The sequence below is a fragment of the Pocillopora damicornis genome, chromosome 5 (assembly GCF_964200805.1).
Source record: "Pocillopora damicornis chromosome 5, jaPocDami1.2, whole genome shotgun sequence".
NCBI classification, from domain to species: Eukaryota; Metazoa; Cnidaria; class Anthozoa; order Scleractinia; family Pocilloporidae; genus Pocillopora; species Pocillopora damicornis.
In genome coordinates, this window is record NC_142674.1 from 25,903,628 (window position 1) to 25,913,954 (window position 10,327).

At 38.2% G+C, this 10,327-nt stretch overlaps 1 protein-coding gene across 1 annotated transcript; it reads left to right on the top strand.

Moving 5' to 3' along the window:
* The first annotated feature begins 2,547 nt into the window (after positions 1 to 2,547).
* LOC149046182 (uncharacterized) lies at positions 2,548 to 9,925 on the top strand. Its single transcript, XM_089206954.1, has 9 exons — positions 2,548 to 2,713; positions 4,219 to 4,335; positions 4,830 to 5,014; positions 5,262 to 5,381; positions 5,855 to 5,931; positions 6,324 to 6,364; positions 6,789 to 6,885; positions 7,226 to 7,322; positions 7,794 to 9,925. The coding sequence occupies exons 1-9, from the start codon at positions 2,548 to 2,550 to the stop codon at positions 9,339 to 9,341; spliced, it is 2,448 nt and encodes an 815-aa protein (XP_089063080.1). The 3' UTR covers positions 9,342 to 9,925.
* The last annotated feature ends 402 nt before the right edge of the window (positions 9,926 to 10,327 follow it).

The window sequence follows — 10,327 nt, forward strand, 5'->3', positions numbered from 1 at the left end:
TACTTTAGAATTTAGACGGACGATCATCTACTTGAAATCAGACCCGCTACCGCTGTGCTGGAAAAGAAAGAAACTTCGTGTTGCATGACTCACTTGTGGTGTCCTTTTGACACAAGGGTGCAGAAAAAAGAACAAGAGAAGATGGAACATTATCAAGACCTTAATTTAGAAGTTAGCGGAGGATCTGGGGCGGCTGAAACAGTAACCAGAAAATTTAAAACATAAGAGCTTCAAGCTTGTTCTGAAACTCTTTCGAAACCTCACGAAACTCACAAGGAAACACTTTTTCTTTTTTTTTTCATTTAAAGCAATCTGTTCGAAGCATTCCAATAAAAGATCGCATTTGACTCGTTTCGTTTCCATGTTTTTTTTGTTTGTTTTGTTTTGTTTTTTGGAGTGTTTCTAATGCAGTTGGAGTTTTAGTGTGACACTAGCATTCTTACGAATTGCCCCTTTTTCAACGCAGGAAAAGCCTCTGCTCAAATTGTTACAGTGACAAACACAATACTCACCAAAGGAGATGCCCTCATATTGACTTGCAAAGTCAACGAAGAAACAATAAGTATAAAATGGAAAAAAGATGGAGAACCAATAACAGAAAGAGCAATTTTAAATACACTATTAGATGAGAAAAAGAGTAAACTGGCTCTTATTAGTGTTGTGGAAGAGGACAGTGGGGAATATTCTTGTGAAGCACGTAACAAGCTGAGAACTGTGGCTCGCTCTGTTGTGACAGTAAATGTCAAAGGTAAGCTGCTTAAGAAACTACATACAATTTCAGTAATTAACTATGTAAGGTTATTATTATAAAATACACGTCCACCTTTTATTTTCCTCACAAACTTTTCCAGCGGTTTTTTGGTCTTCTGGGAACAAGAAATTTGAAAGAAATTCGAAAAAAAATGTTTCAAAACGAGTTTGAAACAGTAGCAGCATGTTATACACATTCTCTAATTCTTTCACCAATCTTCTCTTTCTGTCTGCCTGTTTTTTGTAAATTAACAGATCTGCGTCTGTTTTTCCAAAGGTTATTCCCGGTCACCCAACGTGAGCAATGAACAACGTAAATTGTTGGAACAAAAAAATAGCTCTCTATCTGGATAATTGGTGATATTAATTCTTATTTTTAATGCCGACCACATTCCTGTTTCAGGAAATTCAGAGGCTCCCTCCAGCAGCTCACCTCCCTCCGACAGCTCATCTTCCTCAAGCAGCTCACTAGAGTGGTACTACATTGGGGGACCTTTGGCTGCTGTCGTTTTTCTACTGGCGCTCATTTTATACATTAAAAAACGGCGTGAGACAGGTAAAATGTTACCATACGAAAATAAAATGTCTTCATATGGCAGATTGTGGCTTTTAATATGTCAGTGTTTTGGAGCAGGAAGGAGTTATTTAAAGCAGGTCATATTGTACATTTCCAGCGCTGATTTTGAAGGTCCCTCTACAGTCCCGGCAAAGGCCATTACTAATCAAATTACAAAAACGTTACAAATTATATGAAACTAATTACCATGATAACCCACCTTATTCCTTCTCCTGCTGTTTGACAACAGAGTCAAATATAAGTTACACGTGGTTTCTGAGTCGCAAGCTTTAATTTAGTTAATTGTGTCATTCTTACTCAAAACGAAGCGATTTCTTTCATCTGTTTCCACACATCCTTTGACAATAGCCCCACCTGAGGTGCCACCTAGGCTGCGGTAAGTGAATTCCCTTTTTAATGCTCAATGTCTGAACGTGTGGTTATTTCCGAAGTTTCTAACTCTTGAATAAGTCTCAGAAGAGTAGTGATAAGCGCCACTGCTGAGTAAATACGTCTTTTTTTTTCTGTTCGGACTGACTATGTTCCCCATTAAGAGCACACTGGCCAAAATAAAAGGTTTCTTATTTCGAACCAGCAGCAGTTTTCGAAGCCGTTCTCATCAAATGGCAATCAAATGTTTCCTAACATCCTGTCTGTTTTGGATTCGTCCGTCCTTCACTTGTTTTGACATCTTGTTTAGTACCTTTTTTTTTTGTTACCAGTACGCTAGGTTGTGGGTGGCGTACTTTTAAAGAAGAAGAGAAGCTTTGACCCTTCGTCACTCTTTGTTACAGAAACTACAGTTGAAATACACTCGGAGTCTTGTAGACCGATTTATAATAATATTACTCTATGTATCGATTGTGGACAATACTTCGGATGGTTTTAATTAGTATTTCATTTCTCGCGTAGGAGGCACGATATTTATATGACGTAAAATGCCGAAAAACACAGTCGGCGCTAAGTTTATTCAATAAAATCTCCTTTCTGGGTCGATGCGTTCAGTAAATTAGTATCTAAATTTCACCTATTTCAATAATTTTTTCATTGGCAAGTGATAATTTTCTGAAGCACCCGGAAATAAAAACGAAAAGAAAAAAATTAAAGTGAAAATAAAGAGGATATCTTTACCACGTTACGTTAAACCAGATTCAAAGAAGGAAAAGATAGATAGGTAACACAGATGGTTAAAGTCTTCTTTTCATCTGCAATTATTCAGTGAAGGGGACGATGAAGTTGAGATGGATCAGCTGAACGTAAACACAGATGGATGGGAGATTGCAGTTGACCGCCTGATCCTTCGCGAGCATATTGGCAGAGGGGCATTCGGTTCAGTGTGGCGAGCGCTACTGGGTCGTTCTCGAGGCAGACTTGGAAATCGCACGGTTGCTGCGAAATGCTTCCTACGTAAGTACTTACTTACAAAGCTTGATTAAACTATCCTTTATTAATTTTTGGAGTAATATATCTTAATAAAGGGCATTCACTTAGAATATACTTTATTAACGTACTTGATACATAACATGGATAGCTTAAAAACTGTGCGCTGTTAAAATGATTTACCAGCTGGCATGTCAAATTGTTAGTGGATGGTTCCCCGGGGGATCGGTTGTTAAGTCTTTTGTCATACAACGCTACTACCATACAACAGAACACGAATATCATTTGAAGTATTAGAAGCTGTGGAGAAAAATGAAAATTTATTGGTTAAATTGCATTCAAGCGAATAAAAGCGGAAAATACCATAATACTGAAAATGTCACTCCGTGGTGTATTTTGTAAAATTGCTCGCTTAGAAACTTTTGATGGGAAATAATGTCATGTGACCTCAAAGAAACCTGGAGGGGGTGAGTCTGGCGCAAAAAGCTCAGAGCCATTTGCCAGTCTAGTGGTGGTAGTATTATCTTCTTCCGCTGGAAAAGCTGAACGTCATAATGCAATAGAACTTGTATGAAGCGGTCACCTTGTAATAAGCGGTCGGTTTTCAAAGTATCGAAACTTTCCTCCTTTGCTTATAGTGCTTTTTATATCAAGCAGTTGTGGTCACCCTTTTCTAAGTCCCAACAGCCTATTTTTAATGTTCCTTACCTGTATTAAACGGTCACTAAAGCGGAAGTACTCAAATAAAATTAAGAATAATCTTTCAAGTAAAATTGAATCCAGGTTTATCTCCCGAAATCAATGTTAGTAATATTTTTGAGCGAGGTTGTGTATCTTAAGTGGTCCGTGGTGGCATAGAGTGGCGTTTTTAAACTTTTATCAATAGTAGCCCTATTCCGTGGAGCCTATATTAAACGGTCAACCATTTCCCGTGCGTGACCGCTAAATACAGGTTCGACTGTAACAAGCTTATAGAGTCAAACGAATTTAGAATAATTCTGGAAATGCTAAGGAATTATTGTAGTTTTTAGTAAGATAAAAGCAAGGATTATGTACCATATGAACGGTAGGAAACAAGAGGGCGCAAACAGAGCATATCTTTAATAAAAATTGTCTCAAATATCTATTCGACCGACTATTAGGCATTATAACAGGTGCAATTTCAAGGCTTAATTGCGTCTCTACTTTTGTAAGTTGTCTGTAAACAATTGCGCGGTCCAATGAGCTTGCCTAGTTAACAACAATGCTCGAGATGTGCAGCGTTTTCTTAGCAAATAATTTTTTCAACAAGGATGAATCTACTTTTGAAATTTCATGTTCAATATAACTGAACAAGACGGCTAACTGACATTTTTGTGGCAAGTATGGATTATATGGGGTTTAGAAAACTAACTTTTTTTTATGTAGACCAAATTTATTAGAAGTTGCGCTGGTAATATAGCACTTAGTATACAAAAATGTTTACCACATAATTGTGTCTCTCTTGACATGCAAAGTTTGTTTGTTTATCTAATTTTTGTGTGGTTTCCCAGCAATCTTCGGAGAGAAAGGAAGGAAGACCCTGCTGAGAGAGATCGAGTTATTAAAACTCTTTGGAAGGGAGGGCCATGAAAATGTTGTTAAGTTCATTGGTTGTGTTACAGTTGGAGGTAATCAGCTATTGTTATGAATATTATCAACTAATTCACAGTAACGATAAAAACATATCCGGTGTCAACCAGTATTGCTTAGATGGTGTACTAATTCAAGGGTTATTTCCATTTTTTGTCTAATCTAAAGAAATTTACTTCGCACTGTATGTAGGCCATTTTACTTGGAAGATTTAAGCTCTAAAATTTATACGCTAATTGTGATAATAGTTTTAACTTACGATGGGAAGTCTCTGTCTATTTATCTGCCATCCCTATTTTTCTGCCTTTCTGTTTATCTGTCTGTCTGTCCATCTCTCTGTGTGTCTGTCTGTATTTCTGTATCTGCTGTATGTGTCCATCCGTTTTCTATCTGCGTTTTTCCCTCTTTGACTTTCCCTCTCTTTCTTAGATATCACCAAATGTATAAGTAGATAAAGCATGTACAATTCAAACACATTTTGCAACCTCTGCACTGCTTGCCGTAAAATAATTTTCTTGTTTTTCCCTTTTAGCTCAGCCAATACTTATCATGGAGTACCTGTGGCGAGGTGACTTGCTGGGTTATCTCAGAAAATCCAGGGGGGTTTTCGACCAATATCATCATGGGGTCGGAGGGGTCGACCACTTGACAACATATGACATGGTGCTGTTTGCTAAACAGATCGCACATGGCATGACTTTTCTCGCGTCCAGAGGGGTAAGTGCTCAAACTCTTTCTGGTTAGTATGTGATCCTGCATGTGTTAAAAAGGCGTGACTTGCAAATCGTCAAAAGAGTATTCTGTACAGATAAAAAGGTCCGGCACATTAGAATCACTATTTCAGAGAGAAATGGTTTGACATTAGCATGATGTTAAACTTTCTACCTATGTTTTATTTCTTATTTTATGTAGTTTATAAAAGTCCCTTTTGGCAGATCATATCATTTTTTGATTTCAATTTCAGATAATTCATCGCGATCTTGCAGCTCGTAACATCCTTCTTGATGAGCATCGTGTCTGCAAGTTGACTGACTTTGGGCTCTCTTATCAGGATTTCAAATACGGCCCAGGAAATGCGAAGAAGGTAATTTTCAGAATTTTTTCATCATTTAGTCAATTGGTTTTGGGGCAGCTAGTATGGAAGATAAAAATGTGAAGAATTTAAATATTATTGTCCTCACAAACCTTTCTTTTCAGTTATACAGTTTTACTGCAAAACACATTTCCCTTCAATGGGAAGCCGTTCTAAGTGTATCGAAACTTTCACAGAAAAAAAAAATTGTGCCTAAGGAGTGAACACAGGAAATAAGAAAGCCGGAAGAGATATCGTTCTCTGAATAGCAAAGATACAAACTCGAAGGGCAAAGAAACAGGAGATTTAAAGGAAAAGGAGTGTGTGAATTGTTTCCATAGAATTTGTACAAAGGTGTCTACTGCTCTTGACATTATCGTAAGTCCTCACATCACGGTTTTAATCTTATATGCAAAATATTTTAGAAGTTGTATACAAGGCTCTTTAGATGTCAGATGTCTATAGTATTTTGGTTACTCATCCAGGGATGTATCCCAATCAAATGGACTGCACCCGAGATTCTCTTTGGACATGTGGAACAACTGTCAACCAAAAGCGATGTGTACGTACTGTATTGGTTATTATCAACATATATTCCAAGAGTGAACATTTTTACGATTCTACCTTAACTTAGCGAGGAAAACTAGAATATTCAGTGCTCTATTGATTAGAGGGTCATTAAGAAACGTCAAGCTGGGAAACAGCTGAGGTTACATCTGTAGTATGAGACTTTACATGAATATTAAGTTTAACGAGCAATATCCAAAATCTGATTAGGATAAGAACAGACGGATGAAAGGATGAGTGGATAATCAAACAAATAAATATGGCGTTTTCTGTTAAGGAGGTTGCTTATGTCTTGATGGCATGTTTTTAAACATCCCAAGTATCTGAGTGATTATAATCTTTCTACCCCAGTTGAGATATATCGTCATCCTTCTATTTCTTTGACAGGTGGTCCTACGGCATCGTCCTGTATGAAATCTTCACTGTCGGTACTTAACTTGTTTGTTACTTTACATTCAGGAAATATACCTGCCGAGATTGCACGCACAATTACTAATTGATGAGTGATACCGAGCGAACAAAAGAGCATTGTACGATAGAGAAGTTGAAGCAGTACTCAATGTTGCTGATAAGTAAAATTATAACGATGCATAACAACTTGACATAAAACTTAAGTTTAATTAGAACTGAAAGTATTTAGTACATTATTGAAAAACCTTAAATCCATCGCTACACTTAAATTTGTTTTTTTTACAGTACTCTATCATCTGATGTAAAACCGAAATCTATTTCAGCAATTAATTGTCGTTTTCACAGAAGAATCATTTCGATCGCCCTGAGAGGAATGAAAGTGATTACAACAAAAAGAGTGTGCTTTTTTGGCGAACAGAAAAAAACATAATTTTTCCACAGGAGGCATTCCTTACGAAGGATGGTCTCAATCCACGACAATGAAAAAAATCGAAGAAGGTTATCGCCTGCCAAAGCCTGAACATATCGACGACAGTTTGTAAGTGTTGCTTCCTCTGTGTGGAATGTTATATAAGTCAAAAGCAATATCGATTGCTGCTGTGGTCAGGTGTTTTTGATACTCTTGGTCTGAATAAGAAGTCTTCCTAAGAAACTAATCTTATCTTGTCAATACAAAAATTTAAATGAAAAGTTGTTGAGTCAAATAAAGAATACGGTGGGTTTTTCATCACAGAATTCGTTTGAGCTGCAATGTAATGAGATAAACTTAGCATTTCAGTTATTTTTGTAACTAGTTGTGGTTTCTCGACTTTGCTACTTGCAATATTAGTGCCTATCGCGGAATTACTGTGATCATATGTCCCTGCGTTTTTCTATAGATACGCGGTGATGTTAAACTGCTGGAAATACGAAAGCGCCAGCCGGCCACACTTTGTGAAGCTCTACCAAACAATGGATACATATATTAAAACAAAGGTTTGCCATACAGCGTCTAATTCAGGATATAATTTAGCAATTGAAATTGGTATCCTATCAAGTCAATTGCGAATTTCTTTTCACGTCAATGTGATGTCAAAACGCATTAACTATCCAGCCGCTAACAATTTGTGAATTCAGTTTCATCATGAACCAATGTTACTTTTTGAACATATGGAAGTGTGGTTACGTCATGTCAGTCTGGATCATCCTTATTTTCCCTCTGTTGTCTACACACAAGAAAGAACGGAACAGAACTTAAAATTACACTTTTGGAAAACTTTGACAGAAAGGGAGACCTTTCCCGAATTTTTTCCTTATCAATTCATGCAAGTACTAATGGTTCTTGTCTTTGTGACCGATATCTGATCTGCTCTTTTTTTGTCTTTTTAGTGACTCATTTTTGAAATTCCTTCGTTCAAGATTTTTTAACTCATGCAGTTCCTGATTAACTTCTAATCTTTTTCATAGACATATGTAGATATCTTTGACGATGACAAGTATGATCAGGATAAGTACAACTTTGTCGATGACCGTGGAGCTGTTGCAAACCCAGAAGATGCAGGAGCGGACGAGCTAGGAGCAGCTGTAGCAAATCCCATCTGTGGAGTGGGTGAACACGGTGCTATAGCACATCCCTTTCTGGTTGCAATGGACGATGGGGCTACAGCTTTCCCTCTCGGAATTAACGTAGGAGACGAAGGAGCACCTGCAACAGATCCCGACCGTGAAGTGGGTGAACACGGTGCTACGGCACATCCCTTTGTGATTGCAATAGACGATGGTGCGACAGCTTTCCCTTTCGCTATCAACGTACAAGATACAGGGGCAGCTGCAGCAAATCTTGCCCATGAAGTGGGTAAGCACGGTGATGCTGCACATTCCTTTGTGGTTGCAATTGACGATGGTGCTACAGCTTTCCCCTTCGCTATTAACTTACAAGACAAAGGGGCAGCTGCAGCAAATCTCGCCCATGAAGTGGGTAAGCACGGTGCCACTGCACATCCCTTTGTGGTTGCAATTGACGATGGTGCTACAGCCTTCCCCTTCGCTATTAACTTACAAGACAAAGAGGCAGCCGCAGGAAATCTCGCCCGTGAAGTGGGTAAGCACGGTGCTACGGCACATCCCTCTATGGTTGGAATTGACGATGGTGCTACAGCTTTCCCTCTCGGAATCAAAGTAGAAGAAGAAGGTTGCGCAGCATACACTTTTGAGAGTGATAAGAAAGATATGGATGCCCAAGCGTACCCTTTGGAGAGTGATACTTTACCATATCTTAGCAAGAACGAGGAAAAAGATGTTGAAGACTCCGAGTGCCCTCTTGCGATTGAGGAAGAAGAAATTGATCCTTTACCATCCTCCCTGGTGATGGACCAAAACGGTCTAGATGCTTCAGTATGTCCCCTTGTGACTGACGAAAAAAATTCTGATTCTTTAGCATGCCCCCTTATGGGCGAGGAAGAAGATTCCAATAACTCAGCATGCTCCCCTGTAACTGGGGAAGAAGATTTCGAAGCCACAGGAAGCCTTTCTGTTACTGAAAAAGAAGATCCTAACTCTTTAGCACGCTCCGCAAATGAGGTGAACAAACCTGATACCTTACCATTCCCTTGTGTGATGGAGGAAGAAGATCTTGATTCTTTAGAATACAATCCCCTGATCGAAAAAGAAGGCCACAGTGATTCCGTCTTCCCTCCAGATATTCAAATTGATGACGAAGAAGGTGTAACAAGTGAACCTGAAAGTAACGTTGGTTATGAAGGTGCTGTAGCAGTTCAATCTGAAAAGGAGGCAGTAGAAGAAGAACCTGAGACTTGCCAACTAAAGTACACGAAGGATGAACAGGACGATCTTGGAAACTATATGGACGACCAAAGTGATGCTGTAGACCTTCTTGACGGGGAGGCTGGCGTACAAGAGTATGATGGTAATCAACTTACTGCTGCAGATAAAGACGAAACTGGAAGTGACGAAGACGAGGAGTCATCTGAAGTAACTCCTCTTGTGCAGGACTGAGGCTTAATAGCAGAATTGCTGAACCTCCAAGGTTGTAGTCTTATAACACTCTGTGGTAATTTGTAGTTTAGATTTCGAGAACTTCAGCCTCAATATTTCATAGCTTTTGATTTTAAGATGTAGTTTCTATCGTACTTTTACTTTATTAATGCTTTGGTAGTGATGATAACCATTTTCATAGTTTATAAATGGAGGTTAGATGGAATTTTCTTGGAAAAAAAAAACTTGTTTATTTACTTCACTTTTGCATTTCTTAGTTTACCGTTTATTCGCTTGGTGCACTTGTCAGTGCTTTGTTCTTGTTATTGACTGTAGGCTGATAGAGACAAGAAAAAAAAAAAGAAAAAGAAATTGCTGTTAAGATAATTTTTATAACTGATCTAGTTAGAAATTTTGCGTAAATTTGTGAGTGTTGTTCCTAGTATAAGTAATATTTCTTAATTTTTTTGTAAGTGCATTGAAGAGAAGAACAATAATGGACATGTTGATCTCTCCCAAGTAACAATGAATATTTACCCTGTTAGGAATAATTAAATTGTTGTAAAGCACTCTCTAAATGCTTCAGTAAACTTATATAAGCTAAACTCGTTTTGTTTACTCCATTCGTTGCAGCAAAATTGCTGGTTCGGATCAGACCACTTTAAGCAAAACAAAGGCATATGCGCATAAGATTAACGATGGCATTTCGGTGTGGCTTAGTTCATCATTAATCCATCTGATAGACAACAAGTAGTGCTCATAAATTCTGAGTTCTCTGACCCTCTGGTCTTTGAATCCAGAGTGCCACAAGCGGTTGTTCCATGACTTGTCTTATTCAGAATATATGTAAATGACTTTTCATATGCCCCTCAATCTTGTTTTACTGAATATTATTGGATGATGCTAAACTTCAGATTTCTTTCCCAGTTCAAGGCTGGGCGAAGACAATAATTTTTTCTGAGACTTGGAGTGTCCTTTAAATTAAAGTGAAGTAAAACCACGATCGT

Bases quoted from the DNA above. Each gene is read 5' to 3' on its own strand.
- LOC149046182 (XM_089206954.1), top strand. From the start codon at position 2,548: ATGGATCAGCTGAACGTAAACACAGATGGATGGGAGATTGCAGTTGAC. The intron at 5,015-5,261 runs GTAAGTGCTCAA...TTTCAATTTCAG, and splicing joins CTTTTCTCGCGTCCAGAGGG to ATAATTCATCGCGATCTTGC. The intron at 5,382-5,854 runs GTAATTTTCAGA...TTACTCATCCAG, and splicing joins GCCCAGGAAATGCGAAGAAG to GGATGTATCCCAATCAAATG.